The sequence below is a fragment of the Hetaerina americana genome, unplaced genomic scaffold (assembly GCF_022747635.1).
Source record: "Hetaerina americana unplaced genomic scaffold, ioHetAmer1.1.p SCAF_3, whole genome shotgun sequence".
NCBI classification, from domain to species: Eukaryota; Metazoa; Arthropoda; class Insecta; order Odonata; family Calopterygidae; genus Hetaerina; species Hetaerina americana.
This window is the reverse complement of record NW_027286874.1, coordinates 39722542-39740974: the sequence shown is the minus strand read 5'-3', so window position 1 is coordinate 39740974 and position 18433 is coordinate 39722542. Positions and strand designations below refer to the sequence as shown.

At 33.3% G+C, this 18433-nt stretch overlaps 1 protein-coding gene across 6 annotated transcripts in view; it reads right to left on the bottom strand.

Moving 5' to 3' along the window:
• The window catches only part of unc80 (unc80, NALCN channel complex subunit), a 136408-nt gene that overhangs the window by 19991 nt on the left and 97984 nt on the right, over window positions 1-18433 (bottom strand). For 5 of the 6 annotated variants that reach the window (XM_071588468.1, XM_071588463.1, XM_071588466.1 and 2 more), the window contains 11 exons: window positions 17834-17979; window positions 14763-15090; window positions 14452-14655; window positions 13365-13481; window positions 10199-10345; window positions 9801-9821; window positions 8981-9104; window positions 8675-8881; window positions 8409-8593; window positions 6244-6409; window positions 5887-6099 (listed from right to left, as the gene is read on the bottom strand). In XM_071588468.1, the coding sequence (XP_071444569.1) occupies window positions 5887-6099; window positions 6244-6409; window positions 8409-8593; window positions 8675-8881; window positions 8981-9104; window positions 9801-9821; window positions 10199-10345; window positions 13365-13481; window positions 14452-14655; window positions 14763-15090; window positions 17834-17979 (1858 nt within the window). The remainder of the gene's footprint in view (window positions 1-5886; window positions 6100-6243; window positions 6410-8408; window positions 8594-8674; window positions 8882-8980; window positions 9105-9800; window positions 9822-10198; window positions 10346-13364; window positions 13482-14451; window positions 14656-14762; window positions 15091-17833; window positions 17980-18433) is intronic. The other variant, XM_071588464.1, reaches the window with a different exon arrangement.

The following is an 18433-nucleotide window of genomic DNA, read 5'->3' as shown; positions in this document are numbered from 1 at the left end:
TGCTTGAATCTAATAGTACACAACATGCTATCTATATGCAGGGATAATAATAACTCCAGGCTAAAACTAAAGTTTGTCCAACTGAATTCAGTTTAACATTAACAGACTCCAACTATCTAGTTCCAACAGAAACTTTTCTGAGCCTTTATGTTTATTCTCACCAATATTATCTATCATGCACATGGAGCTGTAACTTGCAATCCAAATAACCAAAGGTTATTACCTTTTGCTTAATTTACCAGATATTGCAAAGGACATCAGGTTTTAGCTAATTACAGCTCAATGCTTATTCAATGTATTCTAGACATTTCTGGCGTTTCTCGCAATATGTAGCATTCAAATGATGCACCAGGTACCTACTAGTTTTTAGGGCTAATATATAGCTAGAAACCTAATGGAAACTACAGTTTTAAATGTCCATATTCAATGAGAGCTCATTTAATATAGACATCAAACAATTCTACATGGTGAAGCATAAAGTATACATTTTTAAATGTTTCATTATTTTTTAAAAAACTTATTGAACTTTGAGCTATCAATTTTTGAAAGTTATTGTTATGAAAACCTTTCTACAGGGCAACCAATCTTCCCTTTTTCATAATGCATTGTATAAATATACTGATTTACCACAACTACGATTCTTATTAAACATAGACCTCATACATTTGGAGAATCTCCAGTTCATCCAACCCAATTAATTTAGAATAATGATGAACCCATAGATTTATCTTGAATAACTGCTATCTATTGAGGCGTGAGCAGTCCTCTGCACCAGGATATCAACTACATAACACTGTATGTATGATATGACATGGTGTGACTTTGATTCCTATTTGGCCATTAAGACATAGCATGCTGTAATACCTAAGACCAATGAAGTGCTATTCATAAAAAGACTTGCTCTCTGATGAAGCAATCAGTATTCAGATTTAAGATCAAGATCATGACAAAGTGGGCCATACAAAGATCCTCGTGGCAGTAGCTATCCTTACTTGGTAATAAAAAATGCTGAAAAATTTTATTGCAATAAATAGCTCAGCCTAAGCTGACTACTGCAAGCATATAAGCTTACTTTAGCGTGGAAGCTCGTCAAAAAATCAATTAGTTTGCGACACTAACCAAAAAATCATTAACTTAAAATGCTACTATGTTTTTATGTTGGTTGGCAAAATGTTATTCACCTTCTTTTACAGATTATTCAGTAATTAATTTAAATTAAATATAAGCATATACACTCCTGGTCATAAATATAGTGTTTCATAACATCATTTCATATCATAATAAGGTGGGTGTGGCAATAATTCATATCTTAGTTCATGTATTTTTGCCATGGCAACTACTCTTGTGTGTGGGCACCTTTGTATGGTCTCATTGTCTTGATGAAAGATGACTTTCTTCCTAGCCACACTCAACTTTTTTTCATGTAACTTTTGCTGCAGTTGTCCAGGAGGTTAGCATAGCATTGTCCAGTAATTGTTTGACCAGTGGGAAGATAACCAATCAGCAGTATCCCTTTTTCATCCCAGAAAACTGAAGCCATCACCTTTCCGGCCGACTGTATTGCCATTGCTTTTTTGGTGGTGATGAATCAAAATGTTTCCATCGCTCTGACTGCTGCTTTGTCTTTGGGGTATAATAATGGACCCAAGTTTCATCTGTGGCCACAAACTGGCAGAGAAAATCTTGTTGGTTGCTCTTAAAATGGTCAAACTTCATTAGGAAATTTCCATTCTGATGCATTTGTGATCCTGTATCAAGAGTCACAGCACCCACCTAGCAGATAATTTTATATGTCCATTCAGATGACATCCCCACAGCTTTAGTGATTTCTTGCATTTTTGATTGGCGGTCCTCCATGACCATTTTATTCACTTTTGCAGAAATTTCAGAGGTACCCACACATTTTGGCTGACCCCTAGGCGGATCATAATCTAAGCTGTCCCGACCAAACTTAAACTCATTTGTCCGCTAAGCAACAGTTGATTATGAAGGAGCAGAGTCCCCCAGATTGTTCTGGGAAGTAGACATGAATTTCGTTTGCTTTCATACCTTTCTTTACAAAGTATCTAATCACTGCTCGAATATCAATTTTTTCCATCTCCACAAATCACTATATGGTAAGAACAACAGAGAGGTGTCCACTCCACAGATATCTTCCCAGAGTACTGACCTGTTACATGTTTACTCATAAAGGAATACCTTTAACTACAATGCACTAACGCTGAAATCTGGGGATGATTCCGAAAACCTTTCAAACTATCCCTGTATAATAGGAAGGTTGCTAAGAACTCTATTGTGCATTGCCATACAAAAAACTCCTAATTCCCTTCACATCAGTTATATATGTGCATACATTTCATTTTTGTTAGAAAAAAAGTTACATATTCATGGTGCCATAAAATAGACTACCAAACGAGTGACATCATTTATCCTGTTTAAAGGTGTCTCAAAAAAACCTAAATCTATAGTTATAGAAAACATATTATTGAATAATACTCAACAGTATTGCATATGACCATTGATGCTATACTTGACTATTTATTTCCTGTGGTTATTTATGTATGATTAGGGTGATAACCCATATATGTATTCATTTCCTACTACAAGTCCCACAATATTCTTCAATGTATTACCTCAAAATCCCTTGGGGGTAATTAGGACATCATTTCCCGTCAACCAACTTACTGTATGATGACTCTACTTACAAGATATTTTTAAGTATACTAGGCATTTAAAATTATCACATTTCTTATTCAGGGTGCTTTTTTTAAATTTCACTTTATTTATGACTTTTATTTTCTTACTTATACTGGAATTTTATGACAGTTAAATTAATATTAGTTCTTACATTTGATTACCTTTCTATTTAGATGCACATTTAGTTCCCTACCAACTGAATTACAAAACTTTTTTAAATGTATCATGGAAATCAAAGTAGTAGGACGAAATGCAATATACATATGCTTACAAAGTTATTTCATACTTTGATAACAAGGGTACTCCAGAAAGTAACTTACACTTTGAAATAAAATATGAACCTAGAGACAAGACAAAGTTTTATTATATATATTTGAAAGGCATATTCTTAAACTATTTTTGTATGTAGTTGCCATTCAAATTGAGGCATTTATTATAACGATACACAAGCTTTTCAAATCCATCTCTGAAGCCATCTACCACCTATCACAAGGTTAGGCCGATCACTACGGTTCTTGTTGTGAACAAGGGTGCAGCCATTTTAAAACTGCATGCACCACTAGCTCACTCCGCCTCCAGTCTTTATTACATCTCCGTACACATCACAAAGTTGCATATGAATTTCAATTGGCTTGTGGTTTTTGCCAGTAAGAACCTAATCACAGATTGCACTTCACAATTTGCGGGATTGCCTATTACACTACACATTCCAACAATTTGCAGAGAGCAAAGTAAAAGAACGACAGTCTGCATGTACACTACCACAGCAAGATGCGTACTGAGTGTAGGGACATTTTAGACACCAAGAAAGTGGCTCTAGCCCTACTCATCACCATCCTTAGCCAAAATGTGAGTTACTTTCTGGACAGCCATCATATTTTATCAAAATATTGGCAGACTAAAAAACTAATTGCAAGATGACCCAATTTGTTTCACATTCATAAGTTAATGTTTTTCAATACTTTCCCTGCATATCTATAACATTACAAGTATTACCAAGCTGCTTAATAAGATGTGTTCTAATAATCAATTCAATAAAATATTTTGATGCATCCAATGAAAATGGAATTCTTTCCCATAAATAAAGAATTATAATTATTTCAATATTGTACCAAATAGATTATTTTACAACCTTCACATAGCGGTAACTTCTGACCATTATTATGATATCCTAAGGCTCCATACAGATTAATTCAATCTACAGAGCAATGTAATTACATGAGTATGCACTTTTGATTAATGTAGTGAAAACAGTATGCATGCCAAACCAGAAAATAGTAACACCAAATAACTCCCTCTTACATGAAAATTTAATCTTCTACATAAGGGCTATTTCATAATTTAGAACTCAATATCTATTCCAGAATAGAACAAAATCTTTTCTTTCTGAAATATTAAGAATACATATCTATTTTCTAAAATAACTCTTTCTTGAGTCCTTTTCATTACATCTAATTAAACTGAAAACATTCAATTTATACATTAAATATCCATTTTTAGTGTGTGGTAACGTCACCTTGGGAATTGCGAAAAAAAATCAAATGAACAAAGCTCTCCATGCCCTGATTGTGATGACTTTAGGCTTCTTAAATTATGTATTCAAAATTAGGTGTACCATGACATGACCATTATACATCATTCATTCCTTATTTCGGGAACACAGTTTGATAATTATTATTCATTAGGTGCCTACTTAAAAATATGCAAATACTTTTAAATTATAATATACCATGTTATAATACTAATATAAATTAATAATACTTGATGATAATTATGATAAAATAATATTCTGAAGCTATTTTCATTATTATATTAAAAAACTGCATTACTTTTGAAATGGATTGGCTGAAGAATTAATAAAGCTTTCCATTCACAGTCTAGCAGTCATTATTTTATAACATGCTGAAAATTGGCAAAATATGCAGGTATAATATTAGGTACAGATTATGCATATTCAAGACAACTAATATGCACAAGGTTCATTTTTACTAACCTCACTTTGGTAAAAATCCCTGATTCATTATAAGTTCGCTACTACATGTTATTAGCTTAAAAAATCAAAGGTGGATGACTAAATCAACATTTTAAACAATGATTTGTTAATTGTTTTACATACGTACATTACTAATTATAGCAAGCCATGTGAGAAGTATTATTCTTGAATGATCAGCAACCTGTTTGTCCAGTTTATATCAGAGCTCCAACAATCATGTTCATAGTGATGCCATTAATGGCCAAATTAACAGCTCTTATAATACTCAAATTTTCAATATAAAATTTTTTGCCTCAATTATCTTGCTATTCAATGTAACATTGCACATGGTAAAATGCCACATATATCCAAGTATATGATGGTTCATGAATAAGTTGAAGCGCACACGTTAGGATTATTTATTACCATAATTATAGGCCTAAATAAAATTCATAATGCAATAAAATGAGAAAAGGTTATATCAAATACTTTCAATGATAATTAATGCCAAACTAACATTCAACAAATCAGTTTAGATCAAGGATTTGGTTGAATCATATTTCATCTGTGAGTCTGAGATCATATTAAATCCTTCATAAAAATAACAGGATCTTAAATCCAGATTTTGCAAGCTGCATATATATTTGATGTATTAATGGCAATTACCATATACTTGAAGATGTGAAGAAACTAAATGTATACCCGTCACATCTCTTCTGATAATAAATCATAAGCGATTCAGTAAAATGTTGGAATGCATAAAAGTGTGTCAAATCCCTAGACTAAACAATAGTATAATTGTGCTAACCTTCAGGTGTAACAACAACACATGAATGTGTAAGGTTCACATCAGGATGAGACATTACAAAGAGAATTTTTAATGATAATAACCCTCCCCAAGTGACTTGTTATAATCAATTAAGTACATAAATATTGGCACATGTATAGAATAACATACTTAATTTATATGATGAGCAAAAACACAATTTTCACAGATAGAGAGTAACCATTTCCTTCAAGTAATATATTATGTTTAGCTTTGAAAGAAAACTTCACGTTAGAATGAAATTTATAGAAAACTGATACTTAATGAAAAATGTAAATAACAAAGAAAAACAATAAAGGAAAAACAACATGAATAACCTCACTTGTGAGAAGCAGAGTGGAAATATCATTCAGAAGAACTCAGGTCAATTTCAAACAGATTTATTCCATACCTGAGGCCTTGTGAAGAGGTTGAGTGTCTGTTGGCTGATGACCATGCTGAAACCTTCCCCCTGAGTCACCCCCACTACTACTTCCTCCGCCAGTGAAAAGTTCAATGATGGATGGTCGGTGGCGGGCTGGAGTTGGGTGATGACCACCCCCCACTTGCAGAGTCTGCGACTCAGAATGCCCATCTCCTCCAGCTCGTCTTTTGGCATCTTGTTCTATGAAGATAGTCACAAAAAATAGGTAAGTACTCATTTATAATCAAATCTGAAATAATCATATAATTATTTGAGGGACCAGAGTAACTCATAAAAAAAGTATCCATTCAATTAAGAGGCTAGAATTTTAAAGGCACTCCTTACCATACTTCCTATCCTCTATTTCATCCTTCAGCTCTTTCATTTCATGAGCTAGTTCCATTAGCAAAGATCCTTTACTTTTAGGCACTGGAAGGCCAAAGCCTTGCATCTTCTCTCTTATGATGAATTGCAAGTGACGATCAGAGTCACAGCTGGGTGGTAATGCAAGCTGACGGCAATAAAACAAATCTTCATTAACATGACTTGTCCACAAAATAACTTTGAGAACTAAATAAATATGGAGAGCCATTTTACTACAAGAAGAACTAGCAATAAACTGTGATCGGTTCCTGAAGTGCAGCTGCCACTGACATTTCATGATTTTGGTGGAAATGCAGTTTACACCAAATTTTAAAGGATCAAAGTGTTAACTTGGATTTCAACATAAATGAAATCATATGAGTGTGCAGTTATACACTGATAAAGAATGAGAATGCTTCATAAAAGTCATTCACTGAATTTTAATTTTCCTTGCTATTTTCCAAGGTTATTTCCCTAATCAACATTGTTGGTTAAGGTTTAAGTATACATGTAAACAAAACATTTAAAAGCCAAAACAAAGAGCTGACAAATTTCTTCCCAGAAACATGACTTAAATGAAAAATGAGCATGTGAATTGGGTTGCATAAATTTCCAATCCCCTACAATCTCTCTAATTCACCTATTTTCCCTCAGGAAAGTTCAATGTACAGATGTCACCTGATGATATTAAGATATTCCATGGCAGATATGTAATTTCAGCATTATTATTGAGAGCCCTTCTACCATGGTGAAGTTATAGTCCATGGGGGAGGGACTAAAGGTAAAAGAACAACATTCCATCTGTTTGAATACTGTACCTTGAAGATTCAATTAGCATATATTCTATCAAATGTAAAAATGTGATATACATAGATTTCTACCTGCAATGGGAACACCAAACAACAAAGAAGAACATGATCAGTATAAATGTGAAAGAAGTTCTCTGTGTTGCAGAGAGAAAATTTGAAATGCCATTTTCCTTATTCAAGAAAAAGGCTCATTTTAAGTTTTGTCTTCATTGACAGTTTTACAATTCCACTTGTGGGCTCTTCCTAATGGTGTAAAATCAGAGTTCACATCTAAACATAATTGGGCATAAACACTAGTGCATGTATATGCAACTCCGAGCCTCAGTGATCATAAATTATTTCATGCTGTTACTTGGTGGTACAGGATATTAATCTAGTAAGTGTTCATTGACATCAACCTAAACTGTTGGTCCCTCATCCTTTATATTACTCTAACCCAATTTCTATGCACGAGTATTTCATTTTTTCTCAGGATCACATTCCAAACTATTTCTCATTTGATCTGATTTGGAGTAATTTTTCAAAAAGTTAAACAATCCTAAGAGCTAATATTTAATATTCCAGAAAGACAGCTTTGCATAAGATTATGTGTGATATTGAATGAATCACACTTAATTAATACCAATCTGGCATTTAGTAATGCTAGAGACTGTTTCTTTTTAAGGATAATATGAACAAATGATAAAAGTAATGATATTAATCAAATATTAACGTAAGGTCAGTTTTGAAAATTTTGACACATATTTTACTGACATTGTGGTTCAACACACTGATAGTGAAGAGAAGTACTTTCTACCTGTTTCAGACAAATATTTTACAAGGTACCTTACAGGGATGATAAATAAACAATTATGACCTGGGGTTCCTGAATAAGACAGATGGGGGAGGGGAAGATTCACTCTGCAATGTTTCAAGATAAAGACTGGAAGGAAAAAAAGGGAGGAAATGTAAAAAAAGAACTTGAAAACGTTAACAATTTCATAAAAAAATCAACTTTTCTCAAAACATGCAGGAAATTTTCTTAAATCATGCAAATAAATAAATGTGCACAGAAATGAACTTGTCATAGGGATATAAATTGAATCCACTCTCAAGTAAGATCTGAATATACTTTATATCTTCAAGTCAAAAGAAATACCCAGAGAAGGCAATCATTTGGATGAAAGTGATGATTGAAAATGTAATTTCCCAACCATCTGCATTATATAACATGCAAAAACATAAACTTGCACATAGTCAATTGAGTTAATACTCCAACTTGAAGCTATATAAAAAAAATATATACTAAATTTAAATAAATATATACACACTAGAGGTAATGTGGTAAACAATGCCTACCTTTTGCATGATAAATGGCACAAGCAAAATAAAAAGGGGGCAACGCTGAGTGACAACAAAATCTATAAAATTCCAGAAAACTCCTGCACAATCATTGCATCGACCAAGTTCCTTAATTGTTCTAGTGACTCGAGGCCAATCTAGAACTAATTCACTTTCAAAGCAGACCATTATAATCTTGAGTGCTGAAAAGGAAATAATTCTTCATAAGAATTCATCATAAATTTCAGTCAAGAAATGCCCATGTTAATGAAAACATTTCATACCTAGAAAAGAAACCTGGTACAAGGAATGTGGTATCTTGTGACCTGCTTTTGAATCCCTGGAACTGTACAAACTCCCAGTTCTCATTTCTGATGCAGTTTTAATGTTCTGGGCAGTTACCGGTGAAGTTTTGGTCGCAGGTGGATTCATGGCATGCAATATTATGGTCAATGCAAAACTAATGTCAGCCTGTCTCATTTTTGGAGCATCTGTAAAAAAATATACATCACATATTTGAATTTGAGTAACATATGGGACACAGTACTTAAGAAGTCATACTGAGGGAAGCAAGAATACGCATTAAATACCTTTTCTTCCACTTCCTACTCTGAGGCACATTGGCATTATTAAATTCATCAACATATTCTCTGTCTTCTCATGGGTTGGGAAGACTGACCCACCTCCGCAGACTTGCTCTAATGAATATGTTTCCTGAAATTTTTTTATTGATCTGATGTGATGAGAGTCATTGGTGAACATGAATAACAATGTTTACCTTTCAATGATACCAATTTTTCAGTAAACTCTGTTAAAATGTTTGACACACAAGAAATAATCTAATATGAAATTGAAGAAGAGGAGCAAGGTTTAAAATGTGCTTAAAACTACTCAGGAACTTCTCCACAAGTGTTTATGCTACAACCTAATAAAGAAGACAATAAATGAAAAATTAACTATAGGTTTATCATTCCACAATTTAATCTAGAGTTATCAGTTGCTACAATGGAAACCTGAAAAAAGATTATACCTAACTACTATTGCTTGCATGATTAATAGGAGCCTAAGAGAGAAAATTAAGACAGCTAGAAATGAGAGAAAGAGGAAAGATATGAATACCACTGATCACATTCTATCCATAATCAAGTGCAGTGCAAAAGCTATTGAAATGTGTTGGGCCAATGCAATTCATATTATTCTGATTAAGTATATATTCTGAAATGTCAGTTTTAACCTGCCATGCTGTTTGTTTTAGTAGGTAGCATGTATGCAGCAACACAAATATCAAGCTGCACACATCTCATAGACAATTATTGAAAATTGCTTAGATATTAATGTTAAAATCAATGCAAGCATATTTCTGAAAGGATAACAGTTTAAATGGAAGTTGAACTGATTAAAATCCCTCACCAGAGTCAGATGACTGAAGATCTGAAAAAAATATACACCATAAGTTGTTCATCAGCAGTTTACAATTATTTTTATTAAAGTAAACATAAAAATGTTTAAGATGAGGATCATACCAAAAATATATTACCATGAATAATTAAAACCCTGAAGAACTAACACATGATAGCAGTTATGACAAGTATTAAATTTATCAATTTATCAAACGTCTAACTGATTAATAACAACTGCAATCACATTAAAATTAGCGAAAATAATTAAAACATGACAAGCAAATAAAAGACTGAATAGGTCAATTTATTTCAGTAGGATTTTCAGGTTTGAAGAATTAAATAGATAGTAAAATGTAATTGTAAACCAAATATGAACTTAAAGGTGATAGTGTGTGATAATAAACTTACTCCAATTGCCAAGATTTGAAGAGCAATTAATCTTACAACTGTTGAGCAAAAATGGGGAGGCGGAACTTGGCTCATCAGTGCTGTTGTAGCAGATGATAAACATTCTCCTCCTAAGCCAGCATTACTTGATTCTCCAACAATTAAAGCCTGAAAATGTAATATTATTTGGAGTATAAGTATTTTATTAAGGCCCATGTCCATGATAACAAGATAGTAAATTTAATAATTCAACAAAAACCCACATTTTCCCAAAGATGAACAGAATGCAGTGGAGCCTCACTTAACGAGCAATTGCTTAGCAAGTAATCCGCATAATGAGCAAACATATTGGCCCTGAAATAACTCGCTTAGTGAGTGACTTTTCACATAATGAGTGACGAGGAGAGAGGAATTCACAGAATCATCCATGTGTGCTCCTGCAGTTTGTCTCTGGCACTCATTCTACTAGCATCTTAGGCATTGCTAGTAATCACATATTTTTCTTGACTTGAGTTTAAACATATTCCTGATGATATTTTTGGGCAAAGTTTAATAATATTTTGTGCATAGCTTTAAAATTCCATACACCAACTGCGTAAATACATAAACTGAGGCCATAAAAACTTTATTTTGCAAAATTTAGTCTAAATCGATTTTGTCCCCTTCAAAGTACTCTTCATTCATTGCTATGCACTTATTCCATCTTCTTTTCCACTGTTTAAAGCACCCTTGGAAGTCCTCGGCAGTTAGGCTTTTTAGTTTTCTCGTTGTTTCTTGCTTCATTGTGTCCACATCTTCCCAGTGATGTCTCCTTATCACATTTTTGCATTTTGGAAATAGGGAAAATTTGCCGGGGGCGAGATCTGGTGAATAAGGAGGATGATCAAGGATGATGATTGAATTTTTTGCCAGAATCTGGTAAACAATCAATGCTGAATGTGCAGGTGCATTGCCATGGTGACGCATCCATCCATAAAGTTCGGTTAAAATAGTGTGCACTGTTGATTTTCCTGGATTCAGCTCATCAGCTATCATTCAGACAGTTTTTTGACAATCAGTAAGGACAAGGGACTGCACACGATAAATGTTGTCATTCACACAAATGGTTGAAGGTCATCTCATTCTTGCATAATCAAGTGTCTTGTTGGCCATCTTTAAAATGCTTGATCTACTTGAAAACAGATGTTTTCTTCAGAGCATCAATGTGAACGGCTGTCAACATTTCAGCAATTTCTGGATAACTTATACTGCGCTTCATCAAAAAACTTGATGTTGATTCGTTGCTCCGTGATTTCGTCAAGTTCCATTTTCGACAACCAGTAAAAACAAGGACAACAGAAACTAACATGACTGGCACCATACGCCCAGCTTAATGATCCGCCAAATAAATGGCTCATTGAGTCTCAGGCAACTAGTGCTGCTGGTGGGCGGGGCTCTAGTCCGCATCATGGCTGCCAGATTGCATCAGTTCACGCATTAATTGCACAGACCATATGTGTGAGTGTATATTTATATTATAAAACTTTCTCTGAAATGGAACGCTCTTTGGCGATGTACAAAATATATAAATACACAGATTTAGGTTTTTAAAACATAGAAACACAAATAAAGGACACTCACATATGTAGTTTTAACATTTCGACGGCTCAACCATCGTCATCAGAATGGTGTTCTCGGGGAAGAGCGGAGAGGACATGTATGGGGGAGGAGTGAGGGAAGGAGAGGTGAGGGACCAATAGGAAATTAACAAGGGGGTGGGAGGGGATATGTAGGCAGCTATTGAATGCATTCAGTGGGTGTGGTTCAGCCCGGGGAGTTTAAATGACTGGGACCCATATATGCGCCATCTCGTGGGTTCTCACCTCTATGATACTTGCAGATTTCAGAAGGGTTTCAATCACCGAAACGGAGAAGCAGTCATCAAAAGATTGGTTGTGGGAGCAGTGTGAGTAGGGATGGGATAATTTAGAAAGGTGGGGGATTTGGTGGAATAGTGGAGGTTATTCATATGGAGGGAAAAGGTGGTCGTGCATTCGCCCACGTAGAAGGCAAGGCAGAAGTTACAGGAGAGGCGGCACATAATGTTTTTTGAGGTGCATGTGGCGTCGGGTTGGGAGTTGGAAATAAGGGAGGTGAAGGGTCTTAGAAGATGGCAGCATTTGCAGCGTGGGCGATTGCATGGTGCAGACAGGGGCGGGGAAGAGACAGGGGTGCTTGCAGTTGGTTTTGTCGACTTGAAGATGTCTCGCAAGTTTGACGGTCATTTAAATGAAACGGAGGGACAATGTGGGAATAAAAGTGATGTGGACTGACTATTATTAGTAATTGGGAAGAGGTCATGGATTAAACGTTTAATTTTGTGAGTTACAGGGAAGAAAGTGGTGATAAGGTTAGAGCATTTTGGGCAGTATACACACACACATCTATTACTATATATATATAGTAATAACTTAAATAAAAATGGAATTAATATTTCTTAATGAGAGTGCATTTACACTCCTTTCTCTTTATAGCTCACAATTCCTATTTGATAACATACTCCTGGTTCACTATTTAACCCATTCTCTCTCTGGGACTTGACACTTTCAATGCATCAGGACATTAATAGGTATCATCTACAGAAAAGTGCTCTTAGATTAGAAAATCCACAAATGACAAAAATAATTGTATACCTCTGCATCATTTTTGCAGTTAATTTATTATAACTTGCTAAAAATATTAAAGGCTTGCCAGTGTGGAGAAAGATGGAAATGAAAAAAGGGGTAACAGCTCTTACCTATACTGATATAGGATATGTACTTTCAGAGCAGCCTACTGAGAGAATTTAGAGGTATACTAACAGCTGTGAAATGGTTAAAACATACGCGTACAAATCCATAATAATTAAAAAAATTTTTAAAAATATATGACATGCTATTAATACAGAGACTCATAACATAAACATGTATATTAAAATTATTACAGTTACATTTACTTATAGTGAAAGAGAATCACTGTCATTTACATTATTATAAAATACTAAATACTTCAGTGTCCAGAAGGGAAAATTTATGTTAAACATACTTTGCTCACAATTCAGGCAAAATGGTTGGCTTCATGTTCCATTTTTCATGGAGAAAATCATAAAAATCAACTTTGAAGCTACTAAATAATTCTCATTATAATAAGTATATGACCGCGAATTTACCTGACAAGTATTGAAAAGAGCTTTTAAGTTCTGCAAGTGCACTACATATGGATATCTGGAGAGTGTTTCATAGATTCCTTTTAAAAGTCCAGCAGCCGCATCCCAGTCAGTGTGGCGCTTAAAATATAAAATGAAGGTTAAAATATGAGATGATGCAAGGATTGCCAATCAATATAAAAATTGAGAATAAAACACCATAAAATAGTACTCCTTATCATGATAAATTCAATACATAAAAATTTGATCATGAAAGAATAGATTATAATTAACCAACTGTTTTTAATTTTCTGGCATTATTTCATGCTTAAGCACTCAACAAGGACAGCTAATTATTAACTAAAGACTAGACTTAAAAATGTTTCATATATTTCCATATTGAAAATATAAAATATGACTTCACATTAAAGAATAATAACATGTTCTTATTATATGATTACCATTTTGGGAAGTTTGCTTAATATAACAATTTAATAAATATTATTAACGCTAAATAATTTGAAATAGTAAAATATTGGCCAAATATAAAAACCTAGGAAGTTCTCAACAAATAAGTCCCACTTCTCAAAACTTACTTGAAGTTCAGTTAAATGCTAATTTAAATACATCATTAATACCAATAAAATTATTTACCATTCATGTTCACTAAATAAGCTCAAAAATGCCTCAGTTGAATACTGTACAAATCTTATTTGACATACACATGCAATTACTAATGGAAATTATACGTTCATCAATTTTAAACTTAAGTACAGAACTATCAAATGTCGACGTTCCCATCGATGGTCAAGCACACCCTTCACATTTCCCAAACAAAACTTATAAATTTGAATGCTAATTGCGAATTACTCAAACATACTTTTCCTCTGAACCTGGAAAATTACAAAAAACATCTATGCCTATTCCTTTGACTCAAATAATTATTAGATCTAATTATTTTCCTTATTTCTAAAATAAAAACATATTTTAACTTGTAGAGACTGATTTTAAGTATTAGGGAAAAACTAAGAAGTTAGAAAAGAAAATATATCAAACACAATTAAGTTTAAAAAATTACATAATATGGCTAGGCATTAAAAATACAACATACACGAATGGATGGCTTCTTGTATATTTTATTGAAAGTTTTATCTAATCTTCTAAGGATTGCAACTAGTGCAGGTCTCATAGCCTCATTAGCCCATTCAGTTGAAGGGAGTATTTCATTCATATATCTCTGTAAACCTCGACAAGCCATGGTATCAGGATCATAGGGAGATACTTTTAGCAAGCTATGAGCAACATCTGCCAGACGCTGAAACATGTTGAATATGAGAGTTAAAGCTTTCATCCTATATCCAAGCAATGTTATACAAAGTTCAATAAAACATAATATGAGCCACAAATAACAAAATTACTTACCACATGGGATTTAATGTCCAGAAGCTCTATTGGTTTTCCCTCTTGACCTGATTTTTTGTTTAATTCAGTGAGCCTAGCAGTGCACTTAGTTAAGAATTCTGCAACCATTGACAACAAAATATCTCTGGGACGACGGAATTCATTGCGAAGGATTTCTGAATCCTCTAGGTCTCTTTCATATGGTGCTTTGCTTCTACTGTGATCACTTACATACTTCGAGTGGGAATCTTCATCAAAGTCAAATCCTGGACTATAAGGCCCTCTACTGTAATTTCTTTGACTTGAGCCCTTGTGATCAGGGCTGGCTTTTTGAGGACCTGTGTAATTCCTGTGAGCATTTATAATTAAAAATAAGCATTCTGATTTTTAAAGAATAGGGTTATTCACAAGGGGTAAGGCATTCATGATTTAGGCAATATTACACTTAAGACAAAATTATTTGATGCAGAAAACTTGCTGCCACACAAAATACCCTTACCTACAATGGCATGATTTGGTAATGAACATGATACTCACTGAAAAAATCTAGTTGGGTTCAATACACATCAATTTGGAATATCTTTGATTCGAAACACAAGGGAGCTTGAGAAATCTCTTTTTATATTCAAGTTCTTCAATTCTTAACACTATATTTTACAATCCTCTTATTTTCACACTCAACTTACATTTATATGTCAATAAATCTAAAAAACAAACAAAGACCATTCAATAAATCCAACTATATCTAGAGTGAAATTTAAGCCTTGATCTGGTTTTTATTGCAAAAACATAATTTATTTGGATAACTTTCTTTTTTCCCAATTCCAAGACTAAGAACATATTGGTGGTACAAATTTTTTGGATTAGATAAATAGATCAAAGTCCAACCTCTGCTGATTCACACTCATGATTAGGTATCATCCTGATGTTTTTTCATAAAATACTGGGACAGAAGTGCTTCCAATAGCATACAAATTGCAATATGTACTGAGTTACTTGCCAAACAATTTTTCTCAGCATTTTAATGTACATATATTATAGCATAATTTACTATTCAAATATGTTTGGAATTTAAGAAATATTTTTGGGTTCATTTATTATGGACCCAGACATTTCAATGCCCAATCTTTTTGGTCCTCTGAATTTACCAAATGATTTTTCCTTTGAATTTTCCTCATCAGAAAATGTCTTCCAATAATTGTTTTCTATTATTGGTGGCTTTTTCAGTGCAAATTAAACACATAGATAAACCACCTAAATTTATATTAAATGCATAGAATTAACCCTGAAAAAATATTTTATCATCTTTGATGTTTCTTTGCAAAATGGAACTCAAAATGTCATTTGAAGCAATAAATATAAAAAAGAGTAAAATATTTTATTTGATAAGACTGGGCTTTCTGAAAAAATACCTACAAAGACTTCAATTGCAAAGAAAGGGCATTGCCAGGTCATAAGCCAATGAAAGACTAATTTTGTTTATTTTTGTTCAAATGCCGCTGATTTATCACAGTGAATATTCTTGAATCTTTAAATACAGAATGCTAATTGGCATAAAAATGATGCTATGTGGTAAGCTCACAGCTGAGCCTGGGTAACCAGGTAATATTTCTTTTGAGTGCATGACAGTGCAGTTGGAGGAAGAATTGGATAAAGAGTTTCATTTCATCAATATTAATTTCACCATTCCTAATATCACACAATCCTCTACCCTACAAACTCCTACAAAGAATGGATCAATGTGTTATCGCCAACTCCAAAATGCTTTATAAGTTTTTTCTAAAGATGTTTCCACATTACAACGCACACAGAATTAAACATCAAGGAACTAATGAAGAATCATTTCAATATTCATAAATTTTTGTCTTATTAATAATATATGGGATGATGTTTCTGAAGAGCGGCAAAATCGGCCTAGAAATAGTTTTGTTCAGTCTGAACACAAAGTGTGAACTGCTTGGGAAGGCCGAAAAAGTGAACTTTATTTTGTAAATATGTATGCATCACTGAGGAAGACCATGCATTTGTAAGTTAATGAAGCAAGAATAGAGCAGTTGGTTAAGGAACAAAAATTGAGCTTTGATACATTAGCTACAGGAATTATAGAGCAGGAAAACAAAAAGGATGAGGAAAAAAGCAAACGTCTTCAGAAAACAAAGATGACTGCAACAAAAAAGGGAGCAATGAATGAGACGTAAAAAAATCTTACAGTACTGGGAAAAATTATAAAAATTGGCAAACAAATGGCATCCAAATCAAGCCATGGTTTTTAGTCACCAATATATACCTTCAACTAAATATCATTGATCACTTTAAAAAGGAGTTAAGGAAATGATAGACTTGAAAATGACAGAAATGATAGAATGTCATTAGATAGGTTTTTAAACCTTGTTCGCCAGAGAGACAAATACAAGCGATTAATGACAAGTTATCTAAAACTAAACTAAAAAAATGAGTCTAAATAAAATGCTTTAAAATATTTATGACACTAGATTTTTATACAAATGCTGTAAAATGAAAGATTTCAGGAAAAAAATATGTAATAATCCATTAATGCAGGTTTTTGTTTTGTCCAAATTCTCTTATTCTAGGAAGGGGTTGATTTCCCAGTGGCTAAAATGGAAAATTAAGTTTTGAGATAATAACTTTTCAAGGTACAAATAACATACAGGAATGAATTATGTGACAAGGTAATACTGTCTATAAGTGCGATATTTTCAAGGAAGATGCCGTCAAGTACTGATCACCACTGATTCTCTGCGAAATATTTTTGTCTAATAGGTATTCTGAGGCATAAGGGTCTCTTGTGATATATCCTACAAATTTGCTTGGATAGCAGTTACTATGCATGAAAGATCCATTTTTTTAGTTAATGAACATTTTTGAATATGATTCACGTTGGTTGATTTTTGACCAATTTTTTGTTATAATTCATTATAATTAAGCTTTACATATCCCTGGAACTGAGAGTAAATTTTACTCTAAAAAAAAAGTGGAATCTAAATGCAAGAAAAAAACAAAATCTTCATAATGCTTTCTTTATAATCAATAATGTGTATGATGAAGTAGTTGAGCAGATGGTTTTCTCTTACTTTGCCAGAGCTTCACAGTTGTTTACCAAGGTTTTAACAGTGACAGCCAACTGGTGTATTATTTCTTTTTCTGTTTTTACTTCCTTTTTATACTGTGGAGACTGGATTCTCTGAAGATAACATGGAAGTATTGCTTCCAGAATAGTCTGTAAATAATAATGGCAATTTAGTTTACAATGAGTATTACTATATAAGTTAATGAAATACAACATCGCATCTTTACAACTTCAAATAATTTGAATGGGCATGAAAATTTAATCAAAAAATGATATTTGACTGGCCATTAATTGACTGGCATATTATAATATGATGCAGCCTTTATTTTATTGCAAGAAAATAATAATTTTACATTTTTCAAGGATTTGTTCATAATTTTGGGAGAGGTACTGCAATTTATTCCAAAGCTTGAAATAACACTGCAATTTTAAACGAAAATGTCAAATGAGCATTTATGATTCACTCCTATGTTTCTGGAAAGTGCTCTTACTTTCCAGAAACTGCCTGTGGAGACTGGATCATTAATGTTGTGCATAGCAATCGTATATTGTATTTACTGTCACTCACTGCTGGTCTCTCTCTCTCGCTCACACACACACACAC